This window comes from Chaetodon auriga, chromosome 15, assembly GCF_051107435.1.
Source record: "Chaetodon auriga isolate fChaAug3 chromosome 15, fChaAug3.hap1, whole genome shotgun sequence".
Taxonomy (NCBI): Eukaryota; Metazoa; Chordata; class Actinopteri; order Chaetodontiformes; family Chaetodontidae; genus Chaetodon; species Chaetodon auriga.
The window spans coordinates 13,008,764-13,025,208 of NC_135088.1; the positions used below are offsets into that span (position 1 = coordinate 13,008,764).

Here is a 16,445-nt window from a genome sequence, read left to right on the forward strand (position 1 = left end):
AAGGGTTGTGCACCAAAATGTGCAACACCCGGACACATGCAGTTGATTCTTGTATATATCGCTGGAATGCAATACCAGCCATATACTGTTTGTTGAGGGCTGATAACAGCTTCAGTTTGCTGTTTTTAACTTTTCTACCAGTACAAAGTCCAGTATAAGTGAGTCACTGTTAAAACAAACAAAAAAAATCCTATTACTACTAAACATTGGCTGTTTGCATGCTTTAAATTGATTCGCTGAGTCTAGAACAATGTGCCATACTTTCTAATCTCTTATTTTGTAAGTCGAATATATATAAACTTGAATTTTCTCTTTTTTGTGACCGTATCTACCAAATTGTAGAGGTCAAACTGAAAGTATTTGGCGGCAGTGCGACGTTATTGCTGTATTACGCTTTGCGCAACGTGATGACGTTGCAGTCTGCGTTTTCTGTTATTGGTCGACGTAGCTGTTCCACGGGGCTGTCGAAAAGTGGGAGGTGTCAGTCCCCGTTAATAGTCTTGTAAATATCCGTGTTGTTAGCTCGCTAGCTAACCGAGTACAACCACATAGTTAGTTGTTGAAGGTCAAACTATTGTTTGTCTGATTCGTTGCGCTCTATCGGCAGCGGTGACGTTACTGTCAAGCAAGTTGACACCTTTGTTTTGTGCTGATATGTCTGGTGGAGGTGTCATTCGAGGGCCAGCGGGGAGTAACGACTGTCGGATATACGTGGGGAATCTCCCACCTGACATCCGGACCAAAGACGTCGAGGATGTCTTTTATAAATACGGACTCATTCGGGATATCGACCTGAAAAACCGACGAGGAGGACCACCGTTTGCCTTCGTGGAATTCGAGGACCCGAGGTGAGCTGCAGTGCCACATTTCAGGCTTATCTCCTTCATTCAGAGTTAAAAGTAAAGATGTTTTCAGCAGATAATACAGTTCAGGGAAGACCGGAAACTCAGATGCTGCTGCTCGTTGAATCATCTCTGTAAACAGCTGACGGGCACCTTAAACAAAGTGCGGTCTTTTTTATGTTACTAACAATATACGCAATACTTCAATTGATCAGATTGGAAATTTGCAACATTAAATAGAGCTGCAACTAACATTTATTTTCGTTGTTGTCTATAGAATGCCAATAAATAAATAAAATAGTGAAGAAATGCTCATCACAATTTCCCAGAGCCCAAAGTGAGTCTTCAGATGACTTCAACAGTCCAAAACTAAAAGACTCCTCAATGACCATATTAGATGATAAAGAAAATAATTAAAGCTAAGAAGCTGGAACCAGCAATTGTGTGACATTTTTACTTGATAAGTGACTGAAACGATTAATCGATTATCAAGCGGTCTTCCTTCAACTGACTGATCAATTAATTGGGGGATGTAGGGGAAAGTGAATGAGTGTCACTGCCACCCTGCAGGGACGCAGAAGATGCCGTTTATGGACGTGATGGTTACGACTACGATGGCTACCGTCTGCGTGTTGAGTTCCCTCGAAGTGGACGTGGAGGTGGTAGGGGAGGTGGTGGTGGAGCTTTAGGAGCCCCAAGGGGAAGGTATGGCCCCCCTTCACGACGCTCCGAGTACAGGGTTATAGTCTCAGGTCAGTAAAGCCTTGCAGATTGTCTTGTTACCTTGAAGTTAGTAAATGCTGAGATTTTAATAACCTTCCTTTCTTCTCTCAGGTCTCCCCCCCAGTGGAAGCTGGCAGGACCTGAAGGATCACATGCGGGAGGCAGGTGATGTATGTTATGCTGATGTGTACCGTGATGGCACCGGAGTGGTGGATTTTGTACGCAAAGAAGACATGACCTACGCTGTCCGCAAGCTGGATAACACTAAGTTTCGCTCTCATGAGGTAGGTCAGGGCTGCAAGGAGGAATATCTCTGGGACTAGATTTGGGAATTTAAGCTTTTTGTTAAAGGTAAGTCCTGAAGTGAAAAATGGAGCAGGTCAGATGGACAAAATGGGCATGAAAACAACTGGAGAGTAAGTAAGAGTCAAATTTTAGGTTGGAAGACTGTTTGTCATTATACTGTCAAGCTGTCACACCTGAGGGCTCATTTCGTCGGTCATGTATCATCTTTATGTGGAGCGAATTTGTAAGAGCTGAAACATTTTTCACGCTGTTTGTAACCACAATCACTGTGGGCAAGCAGTTTGTTTCCCTTTCCTCCTAATTTCTTTGTGTGTGTTTAGGGAGAGACGGCCTACATTCGCGTGAAGACGGACGGTCCTCGCAGCCCCAGCTATGGTCGCTCCCGCTCTGGTAGCCGCAGTCGAAGCCGGAGCAACAGCGGGTCGCGCAGCTACTCCCCACATCGCAGCAGAGGGTCTCCACGTTACTCACCGCGGCGTTCCCGCTCGCGCTCTCGCACTTAGACACACCTGACCTCCATTAAACCACCAGCCAACTCAACTCAACATGGATCTGTGGAGTGGGGAAGACAAACTTCATCCTGTATCGTCTCCATGGACCATTTGCTGTGTTAATTGTTTGCTGTTTCTCTTGTTCTGTTTTCCTCTTTCTCCAGTTTTCTGTTTTGATTTTACTTTACATTTCGACAGACTCTTGTTTGACCAGACACGATTGGCTGGAACACCCTGGTCTGTGGACTTTGCCCTCTCTCTTATATTTCTGTTGTCCCTTTCTCTTTCTTCAGTGTTTTTGTTTCACCCCAAAATGATCAACATCCCTTTTTTTGCTAACCTCGTCTCCCCCTATTGTGTACTTTTCCTCCTCTGATTCCAGGTTATATTGAAGGAAATGCTACCTTTTAGAGGAATTCATCATTGTATTCTTTCTTCTGTAGTTGTTATTTTGGGGGGTGGCATGATTATAAATTTTTTCTCAGTCCTGTATTTACTATTGTACTTTGACCCTCTCGTGTGTCTCTCTGTAGAGTTCAGAGGAGCAGGATAGGATGGAAACACAGGAAAAGGAAACACAGTTCATATTAAGATAAACAGGAGGAGGAGGAGTCAAATGTGGCACCAATGGTATGATGGCTGAGGCCTCTCACAACTCTGAAATTTGCATAAAATAAGGCTTTAGTCTTTTTTTTTTTCCCCAGTCTGAGTATACACCTGAAAATAGCTGAGTAGTGTTACCAGATGTTTGTGGTTGTATGACAGGTTTTGTTTTATTTTGCTATAGCTGCTGTACTTGTGCATGCTCCCATTATATTGTAAGTACCAGCGAGGTGACTTCTGTCAGTAAGCCCTCAAAGCCCAGTGGTTCTTCACACTTGGCCTGCAGTTTTTTCTAAGGCATAATAAAATGCTCCGTTTGGTTGGCCTGTATCAGTTAACAGTATATAGTCTTCATCCTCTGCACTACCTTCTGTTTGGAGATCCAGTGCCCATTGGTGTTTCTGCTTCATCTCTTAGTATCCAGAGTAACTGCTAGTTGTATTCATGAAGTATTTTCTGAAGGTGTGATTCTAACTTGCCTCCTTCTCTTTGGTTCTGCTGGTATTCTGAAGGTCTGGACTGGGCTCATTGTCTCCCCATTCCGGAGCCGGATCAGGATTCAGGATCAGATCAGGATTAGGATTAGGCTTCGGGATGGATACATGGAGCAGGAGCATTTTACCGGGAGAGGATCCCGACCCCCCGGCCCTGTCCACATAACCCCATCCAACTGGAAATATTGTAGTGAAATATTTAAAGCAAATTGGCCTTCAAACCAGTCAAAAGACCTCACAGACACAGTCACTGATGGCATCCAGCTGAGTGATTGCTTTTTAGATTTTTTTTTTCATAAAGAAGAGCAAAGCTCGGATCAAAACCAGGAGGAGGGCTGGGAGGTGCAGGATGGATCCACGCACGAGAGGAGAGTGGTAAATAGTGGGCAACAGTGGAGGGGGGAGGGAAGAGGGAGGACTGGGAGTGTGATCTTAACCCGTGCTTTTTTTCTTAGGTGAGTCTTTTGCTGCAGAAGTTTTGACTTTGCTAAATTTAATCTCCAGACTCTTGCAGCTATGTTCTCTCCAATAAAAGTTCAATCTATACTTTGGCGTTATCGTGTTTGTCTTTTTTTAATACCTGTTCTGTTGCAGAAAAGATTCCAGTGAGATGAAGAGAATATAATATCACAGACAAGCTGAGAAGTGCAAACAGCTTCAGACTTACATTGATTAACTAGACTTTTCTTGTACCATATTAGGGCCTTGGTGAGTTCAAGTCATACCAAGGCAATGCAGTGTTGCCCAAATAAATGCAGTTCTCATTTGGCCCCAGATAAAGACCATCAGTGGCTCTGTGTTGCCTGTAGAAGAAGATCCCAACAGTAAAATCATTTTGATGTGTGCAGCCTGGACAAGCACTATTAATCCCCCACCCGAGTGTCCTCACTGAAAGGTCCAGAGTCTATTAGTTGTCTCACTGGAAAGTAAAATAAACAGGTTTTCACATATTGGACTATGATTGCTTTGCTCTTTGTGATGTCATTAAACCCTGCTTGTACAGAAATGTGAGATTTCGGGTGAGCACACAGAAACGTTCAGCCTCTTAAAGTCGAACACACACCAGCCTCACCTGGTTGCCCCCCACGTATGACACCCACAGGAAGGTAAGGAATGGATGTCCATGACGTCATCATGCTGCACAACAGAAAGTGGAAACTTTGCCTTGAAAATCCATCTGAAGGATTTTTACTGGTGGGATCAATAAGTTTAACAATGCATCTTCAACCCCCCCTCCCCTGATTGGATCAAATCGTAATGCGTTGCAAGCTCTCTTAAGTTGTGCCGATCGATAACCATCGATCGACCCGATCACCTGGATCGATCACCCCCCTCCCATTTGAGGGGATGGAGTGCTGGAAACGGTGCATTCTGGGTGGAAATAAGATGCAGGAAATTGTCCGCAAATGAAAAAGGCAGTCACTAGGGTGGAGGATTCACTTCAGCCAATCAGATGGCGGCTGTGGTTTGGAGGGCGGGGCAGAGACGCACGCTTTCCATCCATAAATGAAGGAAAAACTGTGCAGCTGCACGTAACCAACGCGTCTGAACATTATAACTTCTCTGGCAGACGGTAAGACTTCATTACGTTTCTGATGGTGCTTCATCGTTAGTGTTGCTGCTGATACAACCTGTCCGCAGGTGAGCGGGGACACCGAGGCTGCTGTGTGCCTGCAAGCTAATCTCGCCTGAGCTCCTTGTATTTCCTGTGTATCCCGAGGCTGTATGAATGCTCCTTCCACATTCTCTTGCTTTGTTGTTTGCAAACCTGTCAGCTGGAGTTGAATGATGTGCAGAAGATGGTCAAGTGTTCCCTCACGAGCAGCAGTAAAGCAAAGTTCTGAGCTGCACAGCGCCGGTGCATCTCTTGCATTAAGGCTGCTTATGCAAATCATGTCAGCACCTTCTTATACTGTGATACCTGCAGACTTATTGTCTGTGTCTCACAAACCCACATTGCTGAGATGTCTGTATAACTGCACTCAGTATGATCCAGATCAGGTGACTTCATGAAACCCCCTGACCTCTCAGCTGGATTGGACACGGTGCTCACGTCATTTAGCTCTCATTTGCAAATCATGTAAAGCATCAATTCAGACAACAAATAAGTAAAGTCTTAACTGTTTCTCTAAGCACATGGCGGCAGCAGTGTTGCTGTCATGGAAAGGGTCCGATGAGCTCACCCAGGGCCCAGCTGAACTGGTGAGATGTGGAAATTGTCTCTTGACTTTTCTTCTGTCTCCAGCAGTCACAAACGCCAACATGTCTGACAGGAAGGCAGTGATAAAGAATGCAGACATGTCTGATGAAATGCAGCAGGACGCTGTGGACTGTGCCATGCAGGCTATGGAAAAGTACAACATAGAGAAGGACATCGCCGCCTATGTCAAAAAGGTACGTTAGATCAATCACTGATCGAAACCTGCTGTTCGTGGTCTTTTTCTGTGCGATGTGCTAATCGTTGTGTCCCCCGCAGGAGTTTGACAAGAAGTACAACCCCACATGGCATTGCATAGTTGGCAGGAACTTTGGCAGCTACGTGACGCACGAGACGAAGCATTTCATCTACTTCTACCTGGGCCAAGTGGCCATTCTGCTCTTCAAGTCAGGCTGAGGTCCGAACACGCCCTCCTGAAGCTCCTTTTTGATTCAGCCCTTAACACGTCGTGCCACGCTGTACATTTACTGCCACCTTTCTGCAGACATGCTTTCCTCCTGGTTTCCTGCTCGCTTCAGCCTGTTTGTTTGCCACCTACGACACTACCACCATCGGTGGATGGCGCTTTAGTCATGCCTGGATTGGTGATGTGCCATGCATAGAATGCCAGTGTAAAAACTACACCCCCACCCCACCCCACCCCTCATGCCAGCTCTCAGTCCGCATTTGCACATCTGACAGACTCACCAAGGCTCATAATTTCTGGATATTGTTTTTGCTGTGCGTTGATGCGCCGACCTTGTACATTGTTTCATATGAGCATGTTGTATAATAACTTATTTTTCATGGGATTAAAATGAGCAACAGCCAAGTTTTTGTTGAAATGCCTTTAATTTTCAATGTTGACTGAGATTGAATAAAATAAAAAAAATACCAAGACTGTTGCTGACACTTAATAAAGAGCATTACCTGCTGAGAGTTAAAGTTTTTGTACATGCTTGAACATTCCTGTTTGCACTTCAGTTGTGAATATTTCCAGTGTTACTGTTGTATAATCTCTGCAATGTAATTTAGTGTGTAGTTTGGTATTGTGACATTTTCAACATGCTCAGCACAAAACAACTTTTCAGACAGTAAACTGGTTCAAAATGTGCCTACTGTGTATGTGTGGCTGCTTCACTTGCACGTCGTTGGCCTCAGCAGTATATTATTTCCCGTCTGTTCTCGTGATAATATTATGAAACATGATACGCATGTTGGTTCTTTAAGGCTGCACACAAGTCAGATTTTCTACCAGTGTAAAGTAAAAGCTGAGAAAACGGAGGCTTAAATATTTCACACTAGTGGAACGCTTTTGAAGTTAATTGTGGAATTGTGACCAGCATGAGGGGAAACATGGTCTGGAAACATCCAGCAGAGGGAGGTATAATACTGATACAGCAGTATAATTTGACAGTACGTGAGTATTTATATGCTACTTAAAACTATACTGTAGCACAAAAGTGGGGAGCAGTAACTCTTAAAAAGCTGAAATTTGGGGGGGGGGGGGGGTTCCAAAGTTTCCAAGCTGCCCGTAAACTGTAGCAGAGGAATAGGATCTAATTCTTTTATCTGATGTCTTGGAGTTATGACACAACAGGGAAATTCACCTGCAGGAAGGAAAAACAGAACAAGTAGAACAAAATGGACAATAAAAAAGATACAAAATGAAATCAACAATGGAAAGTTATGTACTTTCTATACAAAATAAATATTGTCGAGAATGTACACTGTAATGCTGTGCCAATTTTACAAGAGAGAAAAAGCTGACATAAACCAAAAGTTAAAGGGAATATAAAATAAATAAAACAATCCTTTATTGAACCCTCAGAGGGGAATTCTGGGTGTTCCAGCTGCACAAGGACAGAAATAAGTACATAAAAACAAATAATTATATTGTATGAAATGAACAAGAATAAATTAAATAAAAACCATACAAGAGCAATCAAATCAAATTTATCTTAGAGGCAATAATAACACTGTATCCACAACTAGTGTTGAACTAACGGTGCAGTGCTGAATATGACTGAGGGGAGAAAACCCAGTGTTCACCAACAAAATTTGCTCTTTCAGTGGTCAACCTTATCTTAGCAAGGATGCACTGCTGGAGGTTAGAGCTGCTCTCCTGCCTTTAGACTCACAGCACAAACCTGTGACATTACGGCGTGTTTTCTTCATGTCCTCACTGTCACAAAGTCCGATTTCACTTTTAATACTGTCATCTCTCATCTGCCTGTGTTTAGCCTGAAACTGGATCTTGGTCCAGTGTGAAGTCCACTGAAACAGACATGCAGGCCTCTGTGAGTTTATTCCACTGATGGCAGATCAGATTTAAATAAATCAGACATTAACACAGTTTCTTTTCAGTTTTAAAGAAAACCTTTTCTTCTCCTTGTTTAATGTGATCATTCAGCGCCTCTGCTCTCTGATCAATGCTTTTTTTTCCTTCAGTAGATGTTTCCTCTCTGCTGTCGTCCCTGTGGCACATGTCTTTGAAGGAGTCAGATACTGAAGCTCTGACTTTATTTTCATTTTCAGTTCTCTCTTGCAGCTCTGTCAACAGTAACGCCAACCAACAAGATTATCAGGTTTATTTTTGGGCCATGCGACGCAAAACTTTCAATCATCTTCAAATCTCATCATGAGAAACAAAATGAAGGGCTTGACTTTGTTGCTGCTCCTCTGTCATGTTGCAGGTGCAGGTAAGTTCACACCTGAAGTGTTTTCTTTGGACCTTCAGTGGCCGTAAGATGAACTTAACACCTGGAGAACTGACTTCATTCATGATCCATGAAGGCTGATCCTCTTTTCTTGATTTTCTGTCTCAGTCACCAGTGGTAGAATATAAGTACTAGTATATTTAATCAAATACTCCACACAAGTAGAATTTTGAGGTACCTGTGCTTTAGTGGTGTGTTTCCATGTTATATTGCTTTAAACTTCTACTCTACTACATTTCAGAGGCAAACTTTCTACTCTGCAAAGAGTACTGAGTACTTTTACTTTTGACATTTTTTCCTGCTCATACTTTAGTACTTTCACTGAAGTTACCCAGGTCACAAGGTCATATACTTTAGTGTATTAGAAATATAATTTAAGTTACTCTTTGTGCTGTATGTTTGACATATACTTTAAAAAGTATTCTTCTAAATACACGTCATTAAGTTTTACTTAAATGTAATCCTAATTCGTTCAGACAAGCTCAGGTTGCTGCATGGCATCGTGCACTGATGATGCATCTTCCTGCTCTTCTGATAACAGTACAGATCAATTTGATTTGATGCTTTTCATTGTTTTTAATTGAATCCAAAATTTGATTAAAAAAAATCTTTTCCTGTATTTCTTTTGCAAGACTCAGTGAAATTTCCTAATCAGATAACAAATTAGAGGAAGAAGCTATTTTTTTTTTTTTTTTTTTTTTGATGAATAATGAGCATTAGAATTAACAAGGCCAACAGGGATTCAATCAAAATATGAACAAAATTGAATAACAGAGTAGAGCAGGCTTAATTTGATTTTTTGACCATATGGCAGTGGGACTGAGAGGCTTAAAAGCTTTCTAAATATGCAGAGATGGGGAATAATTCTTAATGTCTTCAGCATCACCTTTGCAGCCCTTTTAACGTTACATTACATGGAGTCATTTGAACTGGTACAACATACTAATGAATGCAGGTTTAAGAAATTGTAATTCAAAAAACTGCTTGTCCTGCAGTGAAGCACGACCTGAAGTATTTCCTCACTGCATCCTCTGGACTCCCAGACTTCCCAGAGTTTGTGGCTTTTTCTATGGTTGATGGCATTCAGGGAGGTTTCTGTGACAGCAGCAGGAAGAGGCCAAAGCCCAAACAGGAGTGGGCAAGAAAATTAGTAGAGGATGACCCTCGACTCTTGGAGTGGTATGCACAGGAGTGTGTACGCTACCAACACCTCTACAGGGCCAACATCGACATTTTGAAGCAACAGCTGAACCAAACTGGAGGTACGCTGCTGTAAAAATGTTGGTTTGCTGTCAAGCAGTCAAAAGTTATAGCTTCTGATATCAAGACAAGACACAAGCGTTTGTTCCTGCAATTGTGATTGTTTGTATTTTTGATTCATCTGATGATTCGTTTCTCGAGGAATTTCTGAGCATTTGGTCTGTAAAATGTAGAGGAAAAGGGTAAAATAACAAATATTCAGGTTAATAAGGACCAAGCTGATGTCTTCAAGTTGCTTTTTTATTTGAACAACAGTCCAAAAGCAAAATTCAGTTTCCTTTCACATGAGACTGAAGAAACCAAAACTTAAAAAACAAAACAAAACAAAAAAAACCCCTATAGTTTGGTACTTTTAGATTTTTGTTCATTGATTAACAAAACACTTGCAAATTAACCCACAATTTGATTGGCGGACTTAGTATGTATCATGCTAACTGGGAACACTGGGAACCATGAAGCTAGATGTTAAAATGCCCACTTGGAACTTGGAATTTCACTCTGTCTCTGGCTCTCTCTCTCTCAGGTGTTCACATTTTCCAAAGGATGCACGGCTGTGAGTGGGATGACGAGACTGGGGAGGTTAATGGTTTTAATCAGTTTGGTTATGATGGAGAAGACTTCTTAGCTCTGGACCCAAAGACGTGGACGTGGGTTGCTGCCAAACCACAGGCTGTCATCACCAAACACAAGTGGGACAGAGACATAATTTACATTGAAGTGAATAAGATGTTCAACACCCAGCGCTGCCCTGACAGGCTGAGAAAATATGTGAAATATTTGAAGAGCTTACCTCAGAGAACAGGTAGAAGCCCATGACCTGGTGAGGTTACGTGCATGCACGTCTTTCTCTAACTTCTTCCTCTGTCTCTGCAGAGCGCCCCTCTGTGTCTCTCCTCCAGAACACTCCCTCCTCCCCAGTCAGCTGTCATGCCACAGGTTTCTACCCTGACAGCGCCCTGATGTTCTGGAGGAAAGACGGACAGGAGCTTCATGAGGACGTGGACCATGGAGAGATCCTCCCCAACCACGACGGGACCTTTCAGATGACTGCTGACCTGAACCTTCCATCAGTCACACCTGAATACTGGGGGAGGTACGACTGTGTGTTTCACCTCTCTGGTGTCAAGGACGACATTGTCACCAGGCTGGACAAAGCAGTGATCAGGACCAACTGGGGTAAGACTGGGATACTGGTTTTACACAGGTTGTCCTCCATATACTTGAATGACAAAGTGGCTTTACAATAACATCAGGGCCATTCAGTTGTGGAGACAAAGTGTGAATATTCTGCTTTGATTCCAGTTTCTCCCTCAGAGCTTCCTGCCGGGTCTGTTGTTGGCGTTGTCGTAGGACTCCTCCTCCTGGCTCTCTTCATCACAGGACTGTTCATCTCGAAAAGGAACAAGAACGGTAAAGATGTTTCTACTGATCATGAAGCCATTTTAGCAGCTAAGAGCTACCGTTTTATTTTTCGAAATAAAAGCTAAAATCAGTGAAATTAACAGGGTATTTCTATTGAAGACAAAGGAGTTTTCATTGTTTAACCTGCATTTTTTTCATACTTTGATCCCTCGTCTGCATTTCAGGATTCAGGCCTGCAAACTGTAAGTATTTTGTCACTTCATCTGTCCTCCTGTCTCTCTTTCTATAAAAGAAATACTTAATAGTTTTTAATTCAGCTACTGACACTTTGCTTTTCTTGTGTAGCTTCAGACTCTTCATCCTCGGACACATCTTCAGTCAAAGATGCAGCTCTAAACTGACCCCAGTGAGTTTGTCATGTCGGCTGCACAGATGCTCCCTCCTTCGTTGCTCCTCCTGAAACTACTTACAATATACTGACAGAAACACAAAATGCACGTTGGCTCATCAGCTGTCGAATTCATGCCATTCAGCCATGTAATCTGTATTGTCTAACTCTAAAGTTACTGCATCTGTTTTTGATGTGTTCACTTCACTTGGCTTTTATTTTAACCTCATATTCTGTGTCAGAAGACATTGGCCAAGACTTGATCAAACACAAACATCTTACTTGTCTTTTCACACTGCACAGATCATCTTCCATGAGCTTCCAGTTCATAATCTGCTTTGAATTCTTAATTTATGGACTTTTCACTGGTCAAATTTTTTGGTCACATTTCTCAAACTTGGATTCAAGGGATTCATGTCTTTAATGGTGATGATGAGTTCACGTGGTTCATAGTTTGAGGAAAACCTTTTGAAGAAGTTTCATTCAAAGAGGTTTATTTTTAAAAGTTTGCTTTTAAATGGTTTCAGATTTGAACATGTCCCAGATATGAAGAGGTCCCACGTCCAGAATTATCCTGTTGACTGAATGTGGCAGAAACAAATCTGTTAGGTGTACGAACACCCTGAGACCAGAGGAAGGCGAACTCAAAGTGAAGGCTACAGGGATCACACAGGGCACAGGCAGGCAGAAACAAAAAGGGTTTATTAACTAAGGGTGTCCACAAAAACGGGAAAACAAAAGGCGAGAGCACAAAAACCACTCTGTACAGTTCAACTAAGGGTGTCCACAAAAACGGGAGCAACACAAAGCGAGAGCAAAAACACGCTCTGAAGAATCTGAGCTCCAACTCCTCTCACAACCGAGGCTGGGCTGAGGGCTATCCACAGGGCGAGACGCTCCTAAAACAAAAAGCAAAGCACAGGTCAGCGGACCGAGAAAGACACAGGGGATCAGAAGACTGGCAGAGGAACACACAATACCACGGAGGTAAGCAGACGATCTGACGACCACTGGAGAGAAGAGCCGGGGTTAAATGCATCCGTTGATTGGAAGGTGATGAGATGCAGGTGTGTGAGAGGAGGCGGGGAGGAGGGGCTGCCGAAACAGGTGCAGCCACTTAACACGGACCTGGACAGACAAGGGAGGACAGACAAGACCACAAGGGGGCAAGGAAACAGGGAAAAAAAAAAAAAAGGGAAGACAGAGCCCTGCCTGACAGTACCCCCCCCTCAACGAGCGCCTCCTGGCGCGACGACAGAGCGTCTCCGGTGGAAGTCCCGGACCATCTGATCGTCCAGGATGAAGGATCGAGGAATCCAGGATCGCTCCTCCGGGCCGTACCCCTCCCAGTCCACTAGGTATTGGTGGCCGCGTCCGCGGCGGCGCACATCCAGGATGCGGCGGACAGTATAGGCTGGCTGGCCATCAACGATCCGGGTAGGGGGCCGTGAGTCGGCGGGCGGGCACAGGTGACTGGAGGAGACTGGCTTAATTTGTGAGACATGAAACACTGGATGTACCCGCAGGGAGGGAGGGAGGAGCAGCCTGACGGCGGACGGGTTGACGATGCTGCCAATCTCGAACGGGCCGAGGAATCTAGGTGACATCTTTTTACACATGGATTTAAGGGGGATATTTTTGGAAGAAAGCCAGACTTTCTGACCTGCGGTGTATGCCGGAGCAGCTCTCCTGTGGCGATCAGCGATGCGTTTGTTGGTCTCCGCCGTGCGGGCGAGAGCCGCTCTGGTAAGCCGCCAGATGCGTCTGCAGCGGCGCAGGTGATGCTGGACTGAGGGGACCGCTATTTCCTTCTCCTGGGATGGGAAGAGGGGGGGCTGGTAGCCGAGAGAGGCCTCAAACGGGGAGAGTCCGGTGGCCGAACTGACCAGGGAATTGTGGGCGTATTCCACCCAAGGAAGATGACGGGACCAGGCGGCGGTATCTTGGGAGGTCACGCACCGGAGCGCCGCCTCGAGGTCCTGGTTGGTGCGCTCCGACTGCCCGTTAGTCTGAGGGTGGAATCCTGAGGAGAGGCTGACGGAGGCTCCCAACGCCCTGCAGAATTCCTTCCACACCCCAGCGATGAACTGCGGACCCCTGTCAGAGACAACGTCAACCGGGATGCCGTGCAGGCGGAAGACATGGAGAGTTAGTAGTTCTGCAGTTTCTTTGGCTGAGGGGAGTTTGGGTAGAGCAATGAAGTGAGCAGACTTAGAGAAACGGTCAACACAGGTGAGGATGACGGTGTTACCAGCTGAGGGAGGGAGGCCGGTGACGAAGTCCAGGGCGATGTGCGACCAGGGACGTCCGGGAACCGGGAGCGGTCTGAGGAGACCCGCCGGGGCCTGGTGGGAGCTTTTATTTTGCGCACATACGGAGCAGGCTAACACATACTCCCGGACATCTCTTTCGAGTCCCGGCCACCAGAAACTTTGAGTAGTGTAGTGGTGCGACCAGTACCTGGATGGCAGGCGAAGCGGGAAGTGTGACCCCAGTCCAGCACCTGGGAGCGAACGGTCTCGGGGACGAACATCCGGTTGGGTGGTCCACCGCCCGGGTCGGGGTGGTCCTTTAAAGCGTCCCGTACCACGGACTCGATCTCCCAAGTCAGGGATCCTACCACACGTGAGGCTGGCAGGATGGTAGTCGGTGGAGTGCTGGACTCGGGGCCGGCAAACTGGCGAGAGAGCGCATCGGGCTTCACGTTCCGGGAGCCAGGTCTGTAAGACAAGGTGAAGTTAAAGCGGCTAAAAAATAATGACCACCGGGCCTGGCGAGAATTCAGCCTCTTGGCCGCTTGAATATAAGCCAGGTTTTTGTGATCGGTCCATACGGTGAATGGCACCTCAGACCCCTCCAGCCAGTGTCTCCACTCCTCGAGCGCCAGTTTGACCGCTAGGAGCTCCCTGTCCCCGACATCATAATTCCTCTCCGCAGGGGAGAGTTTCTTGGAGAAGAAAGCGCATGGGTGGAGTTTCTGGTCTGGGGCGAATCTCAGAGAGGACGGCCCCCACCCCCGTGTCGGAGGCGTCCACCTCCACCACGAAGGGTTTGGACGGGTCAGGATGACGGAGGACAGGAGCGGAGGCGAAGAGTCCCTTAAGACGCTGGAAGGCGGACTGGGCCTCCGGAGACCAGGAGAACTGCAGAGAAGGAGAGGTCAGTTTGGTTAAGGGGGCCACCACTTTGCTGTAATCCCTGATGAAGCGCCGGTAAAAGTTGGCAAACCCCAGGAAACGCTGCAGCTGTTTACGATCAGTGGGAGGGGGCCACTCCACCACCGCCTTGGTCTTGTCGGGGTCGGTCCGGAGCTGTCCCTTCTCCACAATGAATCCCAGGAAGGACAGTGAGGAGACATGGAACTCACATTTTTCAGCCTTAACAAATAGTCTGTTTTCGAGAAGCCGTTGGAGTACTGACCTGACATGTACTTCGTGTTCCTCCTGGTTCCGGGAGAAGACGAGGATGTCGTCCAGGTACACGAAGACGAACCGGCTGATGAAGTCACGGAGCACGTCATTGACCAGGGCCTGGAAGACTGCCGGCGCATTGGTGAGGCCGAACGGCATCACTAAATATTCGTAGTGGCCAAGGGGGGTGTTAAATGCAGTCTTCCATTCATCACCCTCGCGGATGCGCACCAGGTGATATGCGTTACGCAGATCCAGCTTGGAGAAGACGTTCGCTCCCTGCAGAGGCTCGAAGGCAGAGGATATTAGTGGCAAGGGATATTTATTCTTGATGGTTATGGTGTTCAACCCCCGATAGTCTATGCAGGGGCGGAGAGATTTGTCTTTTTTAGCTACAAAGAAGAAGCCAGCACCCACCGGAGAGGAAGAGGGACGGATGATCCCAGCTGCCAGGGAGTCAGAAATGTATGTCTGCATGGCCTCTTGCTCCGGACGTGAGAGATTATACAGTCGACCGGACGGCAGAGGTGCGCCTGGCAGCAGGTCGATGGCGCAGTCATAAGGACGGTGGGGGGGCAGAGAGACCGCTCGGTCCTTGTCGAACACTGCGACCAGGTCGTGGTAGATCACCGGGACGTGAGAGAGGTCCGGGGGTTCGGCTGGCACAGGAGGCTGTGAGGGAACAGGTGGCAGAGCAGAGCGCAGACAGGAAGACAGACAATACTCACTCCACCCCAGGATCTTCCCGCTGGACCAGTTTATCTGGGGATTGTGTCTGGTTAGCCAGGGGTGTCCAAGTACCAGCGGGGGGTCAGAGGAAGGCAGGATACAGAACCTGATGCGTTCGGAATGGTTGCCTGAGGCGACTAAAGTCACGGGGATAGTTTGCTGGGTGATCTCCCCCAGGAAGGTGCCATTTAAGGCTCTGGCAGTGAGAGCGGGGGAGAGCGGTTCTACCGGAATGCGCAGACTAGCCACCAGCTCGGAGTCAATAAAATTATCCTCCGCGCCGGAATCCACCAGCGCGTTCAGGCTCCTACATTCCTCGTTGTGGCGGATAGTGACGTTTAAGGTTAATCTGCCCCGGAGCCTGGAAGAGGAAATATGACTCACCAGTACCCCCGGGTTTACTGGTGAGTCCGGTCTTTTGGCCGGACCGGACATGCGGCGCGGGCGTGTCCCGGCTGGCCACAGTAGAGACACTCACCAGCTCGGATCCGGCGCCATCTCTCCTCCTCGGTGAGGCGTGTCCTTCCCAGCTGCATGGGTTCAGCCGGAGGCGGCGGTGATGCGTCAGAGGGATCGGGGAACGAGCGTGGCACCGGGTGAAGCGGCCGAGGACCCCTGTCCCTGTGGCCGGCCCGAATCTGTTGGTCGAGCCTGCTGACGAAAGAGACTAGGGACCGCAGGTCACTAGGCAGCGCACATCGGGCGACTTCAGTCCTCAGCGAGCTGTTCAACGCCTTGAGGAAGACCCCCCGCAGCGCTCTCTCTTCCCACCGGGCGTCCTTGGCGGCGATCCAGAAATCCACCGAGAAGTCCGCCACACTTCTGGCACCTTGACGAAGGGAGAGGAGTCTCTCAGCTCCCTCCTCTTCGTGCTCGGGAGGATCAAAAACAGAGCGAAAGTGAGTTAAAAACTCCTCGCA

The 16,445-nt window shown here is 46.7% G+C and overlaps 3 protein-coding genes across 5 annotated transcripts; all 3 read left to right on the forward strand.

The window, feature by feature from the left end:
* The first annotated feature begins 77 nt into the window (after nucleotides 1-77).
* Nucleotides 78-4,005, forward strand: LOC143332764 (serine/arginine-rich splicing factor 1B). Of its 2 annotated transcripts, XR_013078241.1 has the most exons (5): nucleotides 78-848; nucleotides 1,413-1,594; nucleotides 1,677-1,849; nucleotides 2,192-2,992; nucleotides 3,478-4,005. XR_013078241.1 is itself a non-coding variant. In XM_076750538.1 (4 exons), the coding sequence occupies exons 1-4, from the start codon at nucleotides 655-657 to the stop codon at nucleotides 2,372-2,374; spliced, it is 732 nt and encodes a 243-aa protein (XP_076606653.1). In that variant the 5' UTR covers nucleotides 78-654; the 3' UTR covers nucleotides 2,375-4,005. The 2 variants fall into 2 exon arrangements, 1 of the variants encoding a protein (XP_076606653.1); XM_076750538.1 differs by having other exon boundaries at nucleotides 2,192-4,005.
* Nucleotides 4,006-4,928: 923 nt separating this feature from the next.
* On the forward strand, nucleotides 4,929-6,770 carry dynll2b (dynein, light chain, LC8-type 2b). 2 transcript variants are annotated; one of them, XM_076750539.1, is made up of 3 exons: nucleotides 4,929-5,032; nucleotides 5,705-5,853; nucleotides 5,936-6,770. In XM_076750539.1, the coding sequence occupies exons 2-3, from the start codon at nucleotides 5,722-5,724 to the stop codon at nucleotides 6,071-6,073; spliced, it is 270 nt and encodes an 89-aa protein (XP_076606654.1). In that variant the 5' UTR covers nucleotides 4,929-5,032; nucleotides 5,705-5,721; the 3' UTR covers nucleotides 6,074-6,770. The 2 variants fall into 2 exon arrangements, with proteins under 2 accessions (XP_076606654.1, XP_076606655.1); XM_076750540.1 differs by having other exon boundaries at nucleotides 4,934-5,032; nucleotides 5,708-5,853.
* A 1,536-nt stretch (nucleotides 6,771-8,306) lies between these two features.
* Nucleotides 8,307-11,399, forward strand: LOC143333104 (major histocompatibility complex class I-related protein 1-like). The gene is made up of 6 exons (XM_076751039.1): nucleotides 8,307-8,358; nucleotides 9,372-9,638; nucleotides 10,160-10,438; nucleotides 10,510-10,829; nucleotides 10,953-11,046; nucleotides 11,344-11,399. The coding sequence occupies exons 1-6, from the start codon at nucleotides 8,310-8,312 to the stop codon at nucleotides 11,397-11,399; spliced, it is 1,065 nt and encodes a 354-aa protein (XP_076607154.1). The 5' UTR covers nucleotides 8,307-8,309.
* The last annotated feature ends 5,046 nt before the right edge of the window (nucleotides 11,400-16,445 follow it).

Excerpts from the sequence above, each read along its gene's own strand:
- LOC143333104 (XM_076751039.1), top strand. The coding sequence starts at position 8,310 with ATGAAGGGCTTGACTTTGTTGCTGCTCCTCTGTCATGTTGCAGGTGCA. Across the intron at positions 8,359-9,371 it reads CTGTCATGTTGCAGGTGCAG|TGAAGCACGACCTGAAGTAT; the intron begins GTAAGTTCACAC and ends CTTGTCCTGCAG. Across the intron at positions 10,830-10,952 it reads GGGGTAAGACTGGGATACTG|CTTCCTGCCGGGTCTGTTGT; the intron begins GTTTTACACAGG and ends TCTCCCTCAGAG.
- dynll2b (XM_076750539.1), top strand. The coding sequence starts at position 5,722 with ATGTCTGACAGGAAGGCAGTGATAAAGAATGCAGACATGTCTGATGAA. Across the intron at positions 5,854-5,935 it reads TCGCCGCCTATGTCAAAAAG|GAGTTTGACAAGAAGTACAA; the intron begins GTACGTTAGATC and ends TGTCCCCCGCAG.
- LOC143332764 (XM_076750538.1), top strand. The coding sequence starts at position 655 with ATGTCTGGTGGAGGTGTCATTCGAGGGCCAGCGGGGAGTAACGACTGT. Across the intron at positions 849-1,412 it reads GTGGAATTCGAGGACCCGAG|GGACGCAGAAGATGCCGTTT; the intron begins GTGAGCTGCAGT and ends GCCACCCTGCAG. Across the intron at positions 1,850-2,191 it reads CTAAGTTTCGCTCTCATGAG|GGAGAGACGGCCTACATTCG; the intron begins GTAGGTCAGGGC and ends GTGTGTGTTTAG.